At 41.4% G+C, this 19,701-nt stretch overlaps 1 protein-coding gene across 2 annotated transcripts in view; it reads right to left on the bottom strand.

Annotated features, from left to right (window-relative positions):
- Window positions 1-6,450: 6,450 nt before the first annotated feature.
- The window catches only part of GALNT8 (polypeptide N-acetylgalactosaminyltransferase 8), a 134,681-nt gene continuing 121,430 nt past the window's right edge, over window positions 6,451-19,701 (bottom strand). For both annotated transcript variants that reach the window (XR_005379759.1, XM_038576547.1), the window contains one exon: window positions 6,451-6,827. Coding sequence is in view for 1 of the 2 variants with exons in the window: in XM_038576547.1 (XP_038432475.1) it covers window positions 6,708-6,827 (120 nt within the window). In the remaining variant the exon portion in view is untranslated. The remainder of the gene's footprint in view (window positions 6,828-19,701) is intronic.

Here is a 19,701-nt window from a genome sequence, read left to right as displayed (position 1 = left end):
GTCCACTTCCTTTTTCATCAAAATCCAACTTGGAACCAAGTTTGAGCCATTGAGGCAACTTTGAGAGACTAAGCAGTGCTTAGAAATGAGGACCCTGTCACTAGGATGTGGGGCAACCTCACAGAGTTCCCGAAGAGCTACCACTAGCCTGTCAAAAGCCAGGAGAACCAAAACAGAAACCAAACAACAGGCAATGATTGTTGACACAGGGAATGTAAACTTTAGTCCTCCTTTTAGACTTCTCCAGCCTACTGTTGTGACCCTGTCAAACATAGAGGAGCTCAGAATCATTTCTGATGAGTTGACTGATTCTAAGAGGTCAACCTAATTTTCTTATTACTGATATTTTTTAAAAGTTGCTTATATAGGGGTGCCTGAGTGGCTCAGTCGGTTAAATGACTGCCTCTTGATTTCTGCTCAGGTTGTGATTTTGGGATGGTAAGATTAATCCCGTGTCCGGCTCCATGCTGGGCATGGAGCCTGCTTAAGATTGTCTTTTTCCCTCTCCCTTTAACCCTACCTGCACCCCTCCGACCTGTGTGCTCTTGGGTATGCATGCTCTCTTTCTTAAAAAATTAAATAAATAAATAAAAATAAAAGATGCTTATGTGAAGGAGGGAAACAACTTTTAACATAGTTCAAACTATAGAGAACAGAGAGTTGGTGACAAATGAGCCACAATGCATGAGGACAAACTGAGCATTTGGCTGTTTGAAGATCATTGAAATCAACCCCTTGCTTGACAGAGGAGGGAATTGAGGCCCAGAGCTGAAGACTCCCTCTGGAAGAGAAAGTTTGTACACAGGTCACCTATCCTGGTAGGAGTTCAAAATAACCCAGCCTGATCTCTGGCCTGGTGAGATTCTGGAAAATCTCTGCGATTTTGGTATTTGAAGTGGAAAATCATTTTTTTTTTCAAAGATACTTGGTTCCTTTGCCATGTTATTGCCCAGATCCTATGGATAATTTCCCTTCTCAGAGAGCAAATTGGGCAGAATTCCCCAGGATGCCAGGCCTCTGTGTAGGCTTTCCAGAGCAGTTTCCTGCTGCTCCTCATTGCTCTGTGGACCAGGAGTTTGGGACCCCCATACGAGGCTCCTGAAGATGCCCACTTGACTTCACAGGCCATAGGATCAGGGAGTCTTTGAAGCCCTGGTTCCCACCACATGAGCCTGGGATCTCTGAGCAGCCATGTTTACCATTGCACACAGCACCTCCTCGTGCTCAAGCAAGGACACGCAAGGGGAGTGGAGGTCTTCACCCATTCACTGGACTTCCAGCCATTGGGGATTGCTGTGGGGAGAGCAGGGCAGCCGCTGAAGAAGGCAATGCAGACTCTCAGCCTTGCATGGATTCACAGAAAAGGTTTGGTTGGTCATGCAAGGACCCCGTGAAATGACCTAAGTGATGCCTCATGACCTCTTCCAATCAAGAAGTGCCATGGGCACCCAAGGGCAGCTCTGAGTATCTTCCCCCACCCCACCCCCCTTTAGGCCTATAGGAGAAATACAGGTGGTGGTAGCTCCCTCTAGTGGAGTTGTCAGAAATGGACAGTGGCTCTGAATCTTAATTGGGGAAGGCACCTTTCAGAGATCCCAAGCTGATGAGCATGACCCAGATTCTCCCATATGTCATCCCCAGTAGTACATGCAGTTTTTGGAGGAAGTTATTTTGTTTTGTTTTTTTATCACCGCCATCATGGGAGGCTGTGGCTTCAGGGACAAGCATGCTTGATCTCTGGCTTAAAGGCCTCAGGGTCGGCAACATGCCAGAAGCCTGAAGGCCAGGAGCTCTGACCTCCTATGCAGGAAGTCTCTTCCAGCCATTTTCACATCATGGACAAACCACTTTCACTTCTCCGGGGTGTGCTGGGGGTGGTGGAGTGCAGGTCAACCAGCTGATCTCTCATCTCTGAGATGCTCTATGACTAAGTTGAACTCACAGGCTATCGTTCAACCAGGAGGAAGACACAGTATTGCTCATAACCTGTTATGTTTGGAGGAAGTCTGATGGTCACCAAGCACTCTCACAGACATCACTGCATTGTGCTCTCACAACGACCTGACACACATGATCCTAATCTCACTGACTCTGCCATGACCACCAGGCTGGCTTTGTGTTCTGAGACTGAGCTGAGAGATGAAGGATCCTCCCACATGGCCTACAGAGCCCAGATTCCTGGCCAAGAGTTCCATCAAGTCTGCTGGCTTGAGTATAAAGCTCTATGAAAATGAGACTGAGAAGTTCCACTCATCCCTAGCAGGAGACTAATGTCTATATGACCCATCCCATAATAGGGATGATAATAATAATGATGGTGAGCACTTAAACATGCTTCCTGCAGGCCAGGCACAATTCTAGACACTGCTTAAATATTAATTCATTTTGTCCTCACAACCACCCTATGCCATAGGTAATCCATAAATCTGCCATTCTTGCACAGACACCAGAATAATTTTACTAAGTGCCAGAGTCACCTGGCTATGGTAACTGTCATTGAATATAGATGCTTAATAAGATTTGAATCCACACAAATCTCCCTAAGCAGGGGGAGAGGGCTTTCATTTTCCATTGTGTACCTGGAAATTAATTTGCCCTCAGTTATCCACATTGTCATAATGTGATTTCCAATAAGAAATACATATGTGATCTTCATCCTGTTTCTTCACAGAACTCCAAAAACTCGGAATTTCCTAAATGGTGAGAGATATCAAGATGTCTTCTGTTATGCTAATGAGGCAACTTCTGGACTGCTCTGAAGGGTAGGGGCTAGTAGCAAGAAGAACCAACCAAGTGATTAGGAGGTTGGAACCTTTGGTTCCTCCTCTCTGACCTCTGGGGAGGGGGGCGCAGGCAGAGGTTAAATCAACTGCCAATAGCCAATGATTTAATGAATCATGCCTGTGGAGTAAAGCCTCCCATAAAATCCCCAAAGGATAGGGGTACAGTGAGCTTCTGGGTTGGTGAACACATGAGATTGGGCAGAGTAGTGTACCTGGAGCAAGCATGGAAGTTTTGTGCCCCTCACCCCATACCTTGCCCAATATAGCTCTTCATCTGGCTCTTCCTGAGTTTTATCCTCTTATAATAAACCAATAAGCTAATAGGTAAAATATTTCTCTGACTTCCCTGAGATGCTCTAGCAAATTCCTGGAACCCAAGGAGGGTTTGTGGGAACTGGTCAGCCAGAAGCACAGGTGACAACTTGGAGTCTGAAGTGGGGTGGAGGCAGCAGTCACATGGGACTGGAACACTCAGCTTGAGGGGCCTGAGGCCACTTCCAGGTAGACAGTGTCAGAATGAGTTGGACTGTAGGACACCCTGCTGGTGTCAAAGAATTGCATATGATGTGGGAAAACCCTCACTCGTAAATGGAATCAGAATCATGCACATGATGGCGCTCATGATCTCGGAATTACTAAGTGGGAAGAGATACTGGAGATCATTTGGTCCAGTTCTCCATTTTTCAGATGAAATAGAGGACTCAAGGATAAAAAAGTGAAAGGTCTTGATGTACATCACACAGTGAGTTTAGTGGCAGGACCAGGACTCGTCCCGGGGCACCAGAGTCTCAGCCCAAAAGCCTTTCCACTATACCATGTTGTGGCTGTCATGCACTTGAACAGATAAACAGAGATTCTCTCAACCCCATTCCATCTGTGGCCTACAGAGCTCCCTCATCTTTAGCCAGCCCTTCTGAGCCTAAGAAGTAAAATCTTTCTGATAGTTGCCTAAGGCACCCAAGAGTGACCTGATACCTCACCTTAAACAAAGCCAATAATCACCCTAGAATGGTGTGTTCCACAGACAGTCAGATGGCAGAGAGTGGGACAGCCTGAGAGCAGCCTGTGAGATTAGACCTCCTGCTTACGGCATGAGGGATGGCCATCCTCCTTCATCCATCTGCTCTGGACAAGGCCCCCATGGCCCCACCTTAGGGGCCACAATAGAGGTCTTCTCAGCCTCCTGATGATTTTTCTTCTTTTCTCATACTGATTTGGGGTTCTGCTGGTCCATTCCACCCACCCCACCTTTTCCTTCCCCATTGTCTCTGCCTCAGGGTATTTTGGTCTCCTGTTTCCTATTTAGGTTTGATTTCCACCGAGATGTGACAACACCTTGCCTGCCATTTCCCAGCTGGGGCCAATATCAGTTGTGTCCCCAGCTTTCCTAGGAGTGGTATGAGTTGAAAGGGAACCTCTGGACAACCTCTCTTTACTGCTCTGTAGCCATAGACTTGAGTGGCAGTCTCCTGGTCCGAGGGCATTCTGCTACGGGTGTTGTCACTTGGCTGAGAAGCAGGCTCCTCTACTGTTGTTTGAGTGGGGAGAGTGAGGAATGTGCAGGGAGTAGTGAATAAAATCAGGGAATGGGTGTGTGGAGTGGGAAGATGGAGAGACTGAGAATGTAGAACAGAGGCTCAGACATAGCCCATCCCAGAAATGGGGTCAGGAAGAGAGCCTGGGAGGAATGACAACAGCCACAGCTCTCCCCTGGCTTCCTGAAGAGGAGCTGAAGTGGGGCAGATGCACAACTTGCTTCCCTGGATGAGAGTCATCCCACCAGCCAGCTTCTGGGAGTGGGCCACTGGACCTCCAGCGGCAGCCAGAAAGGGTGGTTCAGCCTCCATGCCTTCCCTTTCTTCCACACACCCCTCAAGCCCCCAACCCTAGAGTCATCCTTGCTTCTCTCTTTCTCTCACACCTCACATCCAATTCCTTCTGTCATCACCCCCACTGCTGACAGTGGTCCAATCTGTCACCAGCTCACCCCGAGACTATTCCAACAACCTTCTAACTGGTAAAATCTGTTAAAATTCTATTACTTTTCTTCCCAGAACCCTGGGGGGAGGTCTTTCTTCCAACTCAGAATATAAGCAAAGTCCTTTCAGGAGCCTGAGAGGCCCTGTCTGGTTGGCCACCCAGCTATTTCAGGCTTCATGTCCTGATCCTCTCCTGCTTGCTCGCTGTCCTCTAGCCACAGTGGAGGACACACTGGCCTTCCTACTGTTCCTAGAGCATGCCAGGGATGCTCCCCGCCTCAGGGTCTTTGTATTTGCTGTTCCCTCTATCTAGAATGTTTCCTCCAGGTACCTTCCTGGTTCACCTCTTGTCCTCCCTCCACTCTTTACTAACATTACCTTCTAGGTCAGGCTTTCCTTGTCTTCCCTATGTTAAATTGATCTCCAACCCCACCCACCACTGTATTCCATAGCTCCCTTTCTTGATTTCTCTCTATTACCTTTATACTCACCTAGCAAACAATATACTTTAGTTATTTATTGTATCCATTGCCTATGCCCCTGCACCAGAATGTACCCATCATAAGGACATGGATTTTTGTTGATTGATTTTATTCATTAGCTTGACACACAGACACCCAAGGAACACTCGCTAAATGAAGGAACAAAGGGTAGACACAGGTTGGTAAATAGACCTTCACAAGAAATGTCAGTTTTAGGGTTTCTCTACTAAGAAGAGATGCCTAGGAGGGAAAAGGATGTGTGCATGTGTGTGTGTGTGTGTGCATGTGTTGCATACATGTGTGTGTTGCAGAGTGGTTTGACAATTCCCTCACTTGTAATAAATAATGTGTGAGTTCTTGATGATTCTTATATAAGCAGTTTAACTTTATGTCTTAACAAGAGTCAACATCTCATTCATTCACACATGGCCTTACTCATTCACCAGACATATTATGAGTGATAATCGTGTGTCAGGTACTGTGCTAGACATTAAGTGGGCACATGGCTAAGATTATATAGGCTAAGTCCCCTATATAGAGACTTCCAGTGTGGTAATGAAGGCCCACATTTAGCACATTTCTAGGAGGGTCCAGGCATTATAGCAAGTTGTAACCCCTAGACGTACTTCATTAGGAAAGTAAAGCCTGGGCGGGGTGGGGGTGGGGGCGGGAATCAGCCTCATCACTTGGAAGAATAACAAGCAGGTACAATTTCCCCCTCCAGAGCACCTAGAAGGAAGCTAGAGAGAGAGATAGGCAGGCAGGAAGGAAGGACCTTCCAGAAGTAGTCTCTCTCTCCATTCTCTGAAAAAGCCCAGGAGTGAAAAGCTGTCTGTGACAAGAGCAATGTGGGTCACATACCAGAAAGAAGTCCTTCCTGCTCCTAGGAGACCCTGCAATGGCATCATCTGAGGCCTGGGAAAGCCATGGGAAATATAGCTCTGACCCTGACATTTGCCCACTGGCATGTGTACAGAAGAGGCAAACAACTCCTAGAGAATGGGTTGCCTTCTTGGAGAATGTTGCCTGTCCATGGTGAGGTCAATGCAGAGGGTATTCAAGCACCTTTTCTGATCGTCTGTGGGTGGCACCCGGAAAGGTACCCAAGTGCTCTGACCTGGATACCCAACTGCTTTTGTCACAAGTGCCTGACTTGTCTGCTTAACTTAGCTGTTGATGTCCCCATGCAGCAAAACACACGGCCTCTGAGACTTTGCCATATATTTATTTGTTAGTCTTCATGGCCACCCTTTTCCTGGGTGGGTCTGTAGCACAGCCATGCACTTTCTGGCATCCTTTGACCCTGACCTCCCCATACCTGGTCTCTTTTGCCCACACCACCACCTTTCACCTTCACCCCACAGCCTCACCCCAACATCCTGGGCCCCATCTTTAATGTTGGTGGGTGTGGTTTCAGCTTTTTCTATTCTGGTGACTGCTTGTGGGAGGCTACTGGAGAGATGTCAGGCCGCATGATCCAAGGAGGGGGTCTTGTCTTCCTGAGAAGTTGGGGTCCAGGCCCTCTCTGTCCAGCCACTACCAGAAATGTATGTGTAGGTCTCCTTGCTGTGCCAGCCTTTTCCCTGCCAGGGAAAATCAGAACAAAAGGAAGTATAGTTAGGGATATGAGGGTAAGCTGCATGAGCAACAGCACCAAGAAACCTGGGAACAATCTCCAGCCTTTTTTCAGTTCCTCTGGCATGCCAATGGTGGTCCCTCACCTGGCCCCTATTTCTGAGCTCTCTGGTTCACTCAAACCATACCTCCCACCCCATAAACCCCCCAAGGGTCCCTGCAACCCATCAGCCACTGCTGAGCACTCTGAACCTAAAGCCACTCCTGCAAAAGTTGTTTTTAAATGCTGTATCACTAATTCTCTAATTTCAATGGAATCAAGTCCAAGCAATGTGCTCAGCCCCTAGGCCCTATAAAGTGAAGCCTCATACAATCTACTCAACTGGGATCCCTTTTTCTTAATGCCCTATACCATCAACCTTGGTCCCAGGGGCTTATCTTGGGCTCTTTGTATACACTGGGCATATCTCTCCCTCCATGAAAGAATTCTGGCCTCTGTCTAGATCCTCCCTTGCCCAGGCCATGGGATGCTCTTGTTTCTCCTTGCCTGGGCCCATTGTGGTCCCACCACCTTCATGAGCCTCTCTGGCCATCCCAACATGATTGATCACTCTCTTCCCTGATATCCTGAGGCCTTTGAGGCCTGCCCCATACCACACATGTACATTGTTTTCTATTGGAAAGTGTGAGATCCACAGCCCACAGTCTTATGTTCAAGGCCTGCCTCTATCATTCCCTGGGCAAAGAAAACTAGACCCCTTGCTTCACCTGATGTGAGGTGCATGTGTTTGTGATCACAAAGCACTTCAAGAGCACACCAGAGTTTGGCTAAACACAAACAAACCAACAACGTCTTGCAACTTCTGTCTCTGCATGTGTAAAATGAGGATGACCATGGACAGACCACGGTCAGATAAATCAGTTCCAAGCTTCTTAGAGCAACCACAGGGACCTAGTGAAACTGCTTTGTAAAAGATACATTACCAAAATGCCAGTAGATACTGGTCCTGTGTAGTAACTTCCTGTAGAATGAAAAGATTTAGTATTTATAATTTCAGCTATTGGGGAACAAGCCCCAAGTTTCATAATATGGAGTTACTGTAATTTAGTAAAGCACAAATGTGATGCAAAAGTATCCTGCAAGCCTGGTGTTCTGGGGGCAGCAACTCACCTCATGGCTAAGTGTTGCGGGCCATGTGACATTGGACCCACAAGACCAGCAGCAACATACTTTCCAGTGGGGACATTTGTGTGGTAACCTCTGCCAAGGGGTTGAAAGCCTTTGTTTCTTTGTGAAATTCTAATGGCCATCAAGTGAAAGATAATACTTTAGCAAATGATAAAAATGGTTTTTTTTTTTTGTTATTTCAGAAGAAAGAGAACAGAAAACTTCTTTAAAATTATTTATTTACTTTTAAGTAGTGTCTACACCTAACATAGGGCTTGAACTCACAACCCTGAGATCAAACGTTGCACGCTCCACTGAGCCAGCCAGGGTACCCTAAGAACAGAAGACTTCTTATTCTCACAGACTGATGATTGGGAAAAAGCCTGTATAAGCACTTTTGCATTCAAATTTGGGGTTGTGTCAGGTGTCTGGATACAATTTCCAGAGGTCAAGGGTCTGTATTAGGCTCACTTCTTATGATATGAATATAAACTATACACTTTACCCCAAGGCTGCTGTTATAGCTTCTACAACTCTTCATGTATTCTCAGGGAATTCACTACACTTTACACATCAGCCTCCCCTTTCACCCCCCAAAAAATCATTGAAAAATCATCTGACCTAGCGTTAAAAATGGCAGATTAAAAATATGGGAATTTTTGTTGTTGTTGCTCCCTCCTGAAACCCTACTAAAATACCTGTGAGGGAAATTTTTAAAGGGGGCAGGGAGATAAAGTTATAAAGACAAATAAGTCAGGATAGTGGATCAAATATAAGTAAAAGCTAATTTGTAGCTGACGAGAACCCATTGGAGGAACAACCATTGGAGTAACTGAGGAGAAGGGCAGGATTTGAAACTGAGTGCCTATAGATGAGGGTCAATAAGATGTGGAGATTTGCTCCCAGGGAGTCAATGAAGGCTTGGGACTTGGCAGCACCCAATATCTTAGAAACATAATCAAGGGGGAAGTCTAAAAAGTGGCTGCAGTTAGGCATACCTATCTAGGTCTCCTCCTCAGCCCCAAAAAGCTACTTACCCACCTAAAACCCCATCAAAGAAAAGCTTGAGAAGAAACTAAACCAGAAAGGCCTGGATTCAAGGTCAGCTGGTCTTAAGTAAGGCAGAAGGCATGTACTGCAAGTAGAAAGGGTTATATGTGGCATGAGTGTCTACATGCTCAGTGTGAAAAGTCTGCCACCTTCCCTGCCTTGCTCCAACAGACAACTGGAGAACTTCCTGGAGAAACTTAGGGAATCCAAGAGAAAATGCCTCCAGACATCAATTCCTAGAAGTCCCCAACAAGATGGCTTAGTCTCCACTACATTGCCTTGCCATGAGCACACCACTCAACAAGCCTCCATAGCATAGCCCTTTCACACTTTACTCTTGAAAATTAACAGTTACTCTCAAGTTACAAGTATCTGAGGAAAGACTTGAGCAGACCAAAAAGACAAATGACAAATTCAGAGGAAACAGAAAATGCCAGAAGCAAAGAAAAAAAGAAATCGGAAACCCTCACTTAAATATTTTATCCTTAAAACAAGAATAGGTTGCTATAAGGAAGGAGGCATCAAAGAAGAAGAAAATAATTCTAGGAAATTGAAAGTATAATAGTTGTTAAAAAAAAGTCAACTCAGTAAACGTAAAGATCTAATTGGCTTTGTTAAGTAATTCTTGAATCAGGCACCATCCCATCTTATAAGTAAAGGGGAGCTCTGAGTAGTTAAGAAATGGAAGGTCTTTATAGGAAAAGGTAGGGCAAGAATGTTATTAGAGAAAGAAAAGAAAAAAAAGAAAAGAAAGGGAGAAAGAAGAAAGAAATAGAAAGAAAGAAGATAGAAAAAGAAAGAAAAGAAAGAAAGAAAGAAAGAAAAAGAAAGAAAGAATAAGAAAGAAGAAAAGAAAGAAGAAAGAATAAAGAAAGAAAGAAAGAAAGAAAGAAAGAAAGAAGAAAGAAAGAAAGAAAGAAAGAAAGAAAGAAAGAAAGAAAGAAAGAAGAGGAAGAAGGAGGAAGAGGAGGGAGGAATGAAGGAAGGAAAGAAGGAAGAGAGGATTGTTTCAGTTAAGATCCCTTCTCCTGAGGGGAAGAGCAGGGAGTCCTATCGATTACCTTATCTTCCTTTGGGAGATAGAGAGGGCCCAGATGACGGATTGTCTCTGTCATATTTTCTTGATGCTGACCAGAATATTCTAGATTGATTGGTTTAACATTCTACTCTTGGAGAGGTTGCCCAGAAGGAAGTGACTCCACCTCTGACCTGATTTCCTTTTTAACACAGCCGAAATAAAACTTAAATAGGTCTAGAAAATAAAGCTGAGGAATTCTCCCAGAAAGTAGAAAAAAAAGTATAAAGACAGAAAGTAAAGTAAATGTGATACTGTGATTTATAAGAAATATATATTTTGGACTTTGTCCATGGTTCCTGGTTCACAGTTGCCAAATCCCATGTAATTTCCTAAATGATTAGAGCAATAGGGGCATCTATTGTTATAATATTTGGCTCTTGTCCTTAGTTTCTGAAATAGCTTCAGAACCATAAAGGTGAAATGGGTGTCTTTTACAGGCCTCTTTGAAACACATCTGAGTTTAAGTGAATATAGCAACTTTTGGAAAGCCCCTAAGAATGGGGGGCTAGGTTGCCAGGGAAACCAACCCAAATTAGAGGGTTGGAACTTTCCATCTCATCTCCCTCCTCCGTCTACACCACCCAGAGACCTCCTGGGAGAATGGAAGGCTGGAGGTTAAACAGATCAGCAATGGCGAATGATTTATTCCCTCACTGCCTATGTAATGAAGGCTTCACAAAACCCCAAAAGAACATGGTTCTGAGAACATGCAGGTTGATGAACATGTAAAAGTGCTGGAAAATGGCGCCCTTGAGAGGACAGGGAAGCTCCATGTCCTTTCCCCAATCTTGCTCTATGCATCTCTTCCATCTGACTGTCTTGAGTTACATCCTTTTATAATAAGGTGGCAATCTAGCAAGTAAACAGTTTTCCTGAGTTCTTGAGCTGCTCTAACAAGTTAATTGAACCAAAAGAGGGGATTATAGGACTCCTCAATTTATAGCTAGTCTTTAGAAGGACAGGTAACAACCTGGACTTTCTATTGATGTCTAAAGTGGAAAAGAGAACAGTCTCGTGGGACTGATCCTTTAACATGTGGGATCTGATAATGTCTCCAGGTAGATAGTGTCAGAATTGATTTGAATTGCAGAACCCAGCCAGTGTCCACAGAATCTGAAAATAGCTCCTTTTTAACCATCCCCCGCAAATATACATTTTGTGGCCAGTGGTGCTGTGAGTGTAATATAAGAGTAGAGGACACACACGAGTGATTTTTTCCTTAGAATAAAGAAATGTAAGAACCAGGTAGGAGATCCAAAGTCAGTCAATAGGAGTTCTGAAAAAAGAGAACAGTCAAAACCAGAGTAGAAGAAAATAATCAAGGAAATAATTCAAGAAAATATTCAAGAACTGAAAAATGAGCATTTTCAGACCATGAATGCCCACTGAACACCCATGAAAATGAATAAAAATATACCTACATCAAGGCACAGCTTGATGAAATTTAGGAACTGGGACAGTATCAGATTCTACCAAAAGCAACACTAGAAGCTAGAAGACAATAGAGGTGATTTTCAACTTAAAATGCTATAATTATTCAATCAGGATAGGAAGATATCTGTATTGCTGGTGGGAAGTTTAATAAGTCCCATTCTCCTTTTGGGCATCAAATAGTATTGAGTATATAGAAAAGTAAGTAATAGAAAAGAAGATATTTAGTAGCTATGGAGAAAAATAAAAAGTACAAGAAGAGAAATGTAGTTATACCATAGCTCACTACTTGGCTCAACAAGAAATAATATTTAAAATCATAATAAAATAAAAGAACATACTAAACTGATAAATGTCAAGCACTTAGATTGAGAAGGTGTGTGTCTCTTGTGAAGAGTAATGTAGATGGTGTAAGAAAGAAAAATCCTTATCATCCATAATAGGAAGTTTGTTTTTCCAAGACTTAAAAAATTGGTGTAGGAGGGGGAAGAATGTAAGTGCATTATTGAGAAATACAGTCTAGATATGCAAATTTAGAATAAAGAGCTAAAGAATTGAAAGAGATTTTCTTCTGAAGAGTACATGATAGGGATGGGGAGACATGGGGACAGAGACTGTTAATTTTGATTCTAAGCATTATTGAAAAAACTTATCTTTTAAAGCCTACTAATATTTTAATCTAAAAAAAAATAAATAATACATGAAAATTTCCTTAGCCTGAAAGACACGAGTCTCCAGATTGAAGAGCCAGTTCTAGGGTTGTAAAATATAGCAAAACAAACAAAAAAGATGGACACTCAGTTAAATATGAATTTCAGAGAAATAGTAATCTTTCAGTAAAAGTATGCCTAAAATATTGCAAAATTTACTTGTAGATTATCTGAAATTCAAAAGTAATAAGTATCCTCTATTTTATTGAGTTCTTGAGGTCCAATACATGCATACCAAGGTACATAGCATGACACTAAAAAACACTGGGGATAAAGAAAAGATGTTAACTTCCAGAGGAAAAAAAACGTCACAGGCAAAGACATCAAAAAAGCATTGACTTTTCATGGCAAGATTGGAAATTTGGAGACAGTGGAACAATGCCTTCAAAATTCTGAAGAAAAAACAATTCCATTCTGGAATCTTTTATCCATAAAATCATTAATCAAGCCTGAGACTTGAATAAAGGCATTTTTAGGCATACAAATGTTCAAAATGGTGCCTACCTCCTACTAGAGGATCTGCCCCCACAAAAGAAAAGAAAAGAAAAGATACAAGGCAAGAAAGAAGAAAGCACAGACTTCAGGAAGACAGAGACCCAATGTTAAGAGAGAAGGGAGATGAATTCCCAGGAATTCCCACTCTCTGCTGTGCTGGGGCAGAGAGACAACAGGCAAGATTGGAGTGAGAGAATGGAAGATTACAGGGTAAAAAAAGGAACTGACAGAGAGCCTGATGTATTTGGTCACATAGAAAATGATCAGTAGACAGGTTTTCCACCTCTGTTGGAGAGTTTGAAGAGAATCATAAATACATGCACAGAAAATTAAGCAGGTAAAGAAAATGCAATTATTAATGACATGTTTACAAGAGATTAAATGAACATTATCATAATATACTGCTTGGAAATGCAGAAAATAATACTTAGTGATAATGATGTAAACACTAAACAGTGATTTAAACAAAAAATTATGCTGGAGGCAGAGAAGTGGGCATAAGATGTCATGAGACAAGAGGTAATCACTCAGAGTAAGAGTCAAAGTCCTGAAAGTAGCCCACAAGGCCCTACACAATCTATGTTGTCCACGTTACAGCTCTAATCTTACCCCTATTGTTCTACCCTCATTCACTTTCCTCCCACAAAAAGGGCCTCTGCTATTCTGTTCTTCAGGTATACCATATGTCCTTCTAGCTCAGGGCTTTTGCACTTGCTGTTTCCTTTGCTTAAAAGGTCCTTTTCCTACACATCCTCAGTGCTTCTCCTTCCCATCCTTCAGGTCTTTGCTCAGATGCCATCTTTTCTTGTAAGGTCATCCTTTCCTTCACTCTTATTTAACATTACATTTCTTCCTTAATATTCCCTACATCATCATGGAACTTTATTTTTCTCCATATTATTCATAACCATTCTATATAGAGCACCACCTCTAAATAATGAGATGGTTAGACAGGTATTTTATTTAAACGTTTGCTTATTCTCTCCATTGCAGTGAAAGCCCCATGAGAGCAGTGTGTTTTGTTCACTACAGGTATTCATGATTTGTTCACTAATGTATCCATGCCGAGAACACTGGCACATAGCAAGAGCTTTACAAATATTTGTTAAATGAAAAAAAGAACTCAAGATATATCAATTTAAGCATTTATGGAGAAAAATAAAAGTAAATACCAGAAACAAACTGTTAAAATTATTGAATGTGGTTGCACCTGAGGACTCAGATTTGTGGTAAAGAGAGAAGCAGGGCTAGCTGGTTTTCCTCAGAAGCCTTATAGCATTATTTGGGTTTATAAACCGTGCACCTGTATTGCTTTTAAAAAAATTAAAATTATTTTTAAATATGCTCACTGTCTTCATCCCCTACACATATTCCTAAATTATAATTCAATTTGATATCAGAAGGAAATGACTATGGGATTCCCTACCCTTTGTATTATTAATCCTAGAAGCCATCCTCTTCCTCTCCTCCATCTCTTTCTCTCTAACCAATGCCTCTAATCCATCCCCATGTCCTGAAGCTCTCACCTCCTTCATGGATCCTCTGATTCATTCACCTTCTACCTCCATTACTACTGCCCTAGTCCCATCTTCTACCTGGATGTTGCATAAGTTTTGTAATAGTCCCCTACATACATTCAGTCCATCCACCCTATTCCACTGTGGCCAGACAGATATTTTCAAATACAAATCTGGTCATATCACTCCATTGCAACTTGCTTTAAATATGCTCATGGTGTCCTACTGTTCTTCCACTAAAGATAAATCTCTTAACCCTCTGCCTTGCTTGTTTGCCTTATCTCTTGGCACCCCAGTCTCTCATGCTCATCATCTTTTTTTCCACCACAGAATCTGCACATGCTGTCACCTCTTCCTAGAATGCTGTTTCTCAAACTTTTTCCTGTTTGCCTTCTGCTCATCATTCAAATATCAGCTACAATGTCATTAAGTCAAATCCCCATATTTTAGGCTCTTTTTTAAAAGATTTTATTTATTTATTTATTCATGAGAGATACATACCACAGAGAGGCAGAGACACAGGCAGAGGGAGAAGCAGGCTCCACGCAAGGAGCCCGATATGGGACTTGATCCCAGGTCTCCAGGATCACATCCTGGGCTGCAGGCAGCACTAAACCACTGTGCCACCGGGGCTGCCCTATTTTAGGCTCTTATATGTGGATATCTGTACTTGTCACAGTTGCAGTTTTACATTTGGGCTTACTGAATTAGTATCTGCATCTCCACCATCAACACACACATGCACACATGTACACGTGCATGCACACATACTTACAGGCTCTTGACTAAAGAAGGAAATCTTCTTTTGTTGTTGTATCCCCACTGCCTAGTACATAGTAGAAATTCAATACATATGTACTGAATCTGTTGAAACACTGTCTTTTACTACTACAACAACCATTATGTTTCGCTTGGGTTTGAATAACATTTATCTGTCAGTCTTATCCCAGTCTTCAGTCTTATCTCTATCTTAAAATTCTAGGACTTGGAGACTGCATGCTTTTTTTGAAGGTCTGTTACTCACTCCTCTCTAAACTTCCAGTTCTCACTTGTACACATAATTTCTAGAAATGTTCATTGACATAATATGTGCAAAAGATTATGTGTTGTATGGGGTTTTTACCCTGGAGAGATTACATATTATAAAACCGTTCCTTACACCTTACTTTTAGATATGGTCATTCATGATACATTTCTATCACTTCACATATGATCTTTAAATGTGTTCTCTTCCTTCACAATTCAATACAGTTTCAGTTGGATGAAATCCAGTAAACATCTGATTAAAGCTAAAGATTCAGCACTTTAGGCAAACATAATGATTTTTATCTTGTCTCAACCAGTGAAGCTTAACACCAATACCAAATTATGTGCCAATGCCTTTACTATACAAGAAAGATGGGGACATTGGCTAGTGACAGGGTCACCATAAGAATGACCTTTAGTCAACTAGTGCACAAAATTCCAAATCCAGCATAGGACAGGGCACTTGGTGGGTGGCAGCAAAGGGGGTGGGGGAGTCTAAATTTGAACACCTAATGTTGATCACCACTGGTTTATAATTCCTTTGCAAGTAGAGACCAATCTGGTAATCCAACATTCACTTAACCCTTTGCTGAATAAAACAAGTTTAAATTAACCTACTTTTTTCTTTTGACTATTCAGAACTGTATGAGAAGCCAAAAATTCTTTAAAGTTCCTTCTAGAGAATAAGACTACCATGTTGTCTTCCTTTAAATTAATTTCCCATTAGACATAAGCTAAAATAGTCATGGTGAATCCCAAGTTTCTTATGTCTGCAATATAATATAACTGAGCAATACTAAATTCGAGAATTCCCCCATGAAGTTATTTTTAAAAGACCCCTTCCTTTCCACCTAAAATCAGTCTCTGGAAATAGCTAGCAGGAATCACCCTCCAAATGGCCTCCCCTCCCCAGAGCTTGGCCATACATCAGCAGGAGAAGATTGGGACAGAATCTGGATGATCCTGCCTCTTCCTGGACCCAGTGTGAACCAATGACTATCTCAATTTCTTCTCCACACTTGTTGCTTTCATCACTGTTTTCAGAGTTAGGCTCAACAGTTATTCCCCAAGCATTCTGACATCTCTGTGAATGATGTGGAATTTGGCATTCCTTGTAACCTTGAGCTTGATAAAAATTTTGGGTCCTCTGGGGGCAAATCACCAAAACCCTGTACATTCCCAGAAAGGTAGAGAAATGGCACGGCACAAGTTTAGGGCTATGGTTTATGCTTCAGACAACCATAATGAAACTGTCAGGACACTCTCATGGCTTAGTGTTCACCATTATCTTTAAGAGCATGTATGTACCTTAGAGTCACCAATGAAATGCCAATTAAACAAGGTACTATTTAATACCCATCAAGTCAATAGCCCAACTAGAGTATTCAATGTGAAAGCAGATGCCATAAACATTCTCATACAGAGCTGGTGATTTCTTCTATTTGTTTCTCTCTTATTTCTATAACCACCTCTTAACATTTTTCAAGATGGAAATAACATTTTCTGATCCTAAAAATATACCCTCATTCACTTGCTTCAACAAGAAGGGCCTACAGAAAACTATAAAAGAGAAACTGAAAATCATACATATACTTTCTACACAGAAAAAAAAAAAACACATTGCTTTTGGAATGCTACAGAGATCATCTTAGCCCAGCTATTCTTGTTCATCTAATAAATGAAACAAACAAGAATTGAAGCTGCATCACACTGTGAGAATATAAGATAATATTTTCATATCATACTGGTAGCTATGACCATTACTGTTATTATATACTTCAAGTAGATGAAGATAGATGATAGATAGATAGATAGATAGATAGATAGATAGATGATTGATAGATAGATAGATAGATAGATAGATAGATAGATAGATAGATAGATGATAGTGCACACTTTATGTTTCCACAAGATGGTCTTTGTGTGCCAAAAAACATTATTTGGAAGATACATTGCTTCAATAAATAGTTATTCAATTTATTAAGGTTGCACATTTTTCAGTGAAGTTATTCTTTAAGTTTTTGAATTCAAATGACAAATTTTGTTATTCTATTTATAAGCAAAGGTTGCCTGCTTTGTTTTTCAAGATCCTGAATTCCTCAAGAGGCTTTGAAAGCAATAAGAGGAGAACACCTTTAGGGTGTCTGTTATGGACTGAATATTTGTGTCCTCCCAGTATCCATATGCTGAAGCCCTAATACCCAATGTAGCTATATTTGGGGATGGGGTTTCCTAAGGAAGTAATTAATGCAAGTTTAAATGAGGCCATAGGGGTTGGACCCAGGTCCCATAGGATGGGTGTCCTAGAAAAAGGAATAGACCCTGACTCTCTCCCTCTCTCTCTCTCTCCCTCTCTCTCTCTCTCTCTCCCTCTGTGTGTGTGTGTGTGTGTGAGAGAGAGAGAGAGAGAGAGAGAGAATAGAGGAAAGGTCATATGAGAGCAGTGTAAAAGTAGTGGTCAGCAAACTAGGAGAGAGATCTCACCACAAATCAAACCTGCTGGCATCTGATCATGGACTTCTAGCCTCCAGAACTGTAAGAATATGAAATTCTGTTGTTCGAGCCACCCAGCATGTGCTATTTCCTTACAGCAGCCCTAGCAGCTAATACAATATGAGAAGCAGAGACTCCTTTACATCTGGTGGGGGGGGGGGGGCGGGGAAGGTTAGAAGTCAAGGATAAGAAAAGAGCAGGAATCCACATGCTACTAGATGGCTGCATCCCTGGACACTGCCAGACTTTGGAGGGAATGGTTGTTGAGCACACAAGGTGGCCAGACCTGAGGCGTGGGGTTCCCAGCCTGACAATGAGGCGGCAGAGCCCTACTGGATTTGTGAACTGAGATTTATACCCAGTCTTAGAGTTGCCAGATTGAGCAAATAAAAATACAGGATCCTTTCCTCCTCTAAGGAAAGAAAATCTATTGTGCTTCTCTTTGTATTTCCAGTGCTTCATACACTGCCTAGAACTTCAGTAGACTCAGTGATGCTGCTAAATTGATTAAAATAACCCTCAAATGTTTAAAAAAAAAAAAAAGGATCCCAGTTAAATTCGAATCTCAGATGATTTTGCAGTATTTGGGATACTCTTTTTTTTTCCTCTTTAAATGTTTTTCTTTTTTAAACTAAAAAGAAAACAGGGCAGCTCCGGTGGTGCAAAAAACAAACAAAAAAAACCGTTCACTCATTTGGAATATTCTTATATAAAAAATTATTCACTGTTTATTTGGAATTCAAATTAATTGGATAAATTAATTATTTTATCTGGGAATGCTACCCAGTGCAGGCATGGCTTTCTGGAGGGCATTTTAGTAATTCATGTCAAAGCCTTTAAACGTAAGTATTAGCACAACAATTCCACTTGTAGGAGTTAGTCACAAGAAATCACTAGATAATAAATATACAGGTAAGGATATTTCATCAATGTTTGCTCATAATCATGAAAAATTAAGGCAAGAGTGGTTGAACAGTTGTATTTTTGTTCAAATGTATGCGATCTTAAAGTTGTAACTTTTAGAATCTATATTTATTAGAATGAAAAGATGTCCAGAACATATTGTTAAATTTAAAAGAGTAATAAAGTACTTTTAAGTTTGATTTTATTTTTAACTATTTGTTGCAAGACACCATCTCTCACCCACACATACATGAAAAACATCTGGAATATTTATACCAAAATATTGACAGGAGCTATCTTTGGCTTATGAGATTATTGGTGACTTACTTTGTTCTATATCCCTTTGTGCATATATTATCTTAATAATCAGAATGAAACAATAATTATATTGCAATTTTGAAAAAGTACTTTTTCAAAGTACTTTTTCAAACTTTTTAAGAAAGAAGTATGCAAAAGCATTGATAATTCTATAATCTTGAAATTTGAAGCAAGGAATTCATGTATGGATTCAGTAATTACTTACCTAAAGTCAGAGATGTGATCCTTATCATGTTTTAGTGTAGATTTATCTAAGTTATGACATCTTCCTCTGGCTAAAAGAACCACAGAAACACCTGGATATGGTAGATATTTGCTATTGTTGTTCATTTTGTTTGGGATTGAGGGAGTTATTTTTTTCTCTACCTACCATCTATTTTGTCCCTTCTTCTTGTTACAGAGCACCAGTTTTCCTTCGGGAAAATTACCTCCAGATCCCATGCTCAGTCCACATGCTTTAGGTCAAACTGACTCCAACCTTAGAGCATGTGATCCTGATATGTCCAATCAGAACATGCCATTCCCCTGGCCTAATAATTTGTTCAGATAAGAGAATGAGATAGAATTCTGATCAATGAAAATCAGATTGTGGATTTTGTCAGGTCAAGAGAAATACTCTTTTTATTGGACTAGAAAACAGAAGAATATGTGCCTAGGGTTACTAGCCATCTTAGTGCCATTAGAAGCCAACAT

This window comes from Canis lupus, chromosome 27 (genome assembly GCF_011100685.1).
Source record: "Canis lupus familiaris isolate Mischka breed German Shepherd chromosome 27, alternate assembly UU_Cfam_GSD_1.0, whole genome shotgun sequence".
NCBI classification, from domain to species: Eukaryota; Metazoa; Chordata; class Mammalia; order Carnivora; family Canidae; genus Canis; species Canis lupus.
Note: the sequence above shows the minus strand (reverse complement) of the source record. Positions and strands in the feature narration are given on the sequence as shown.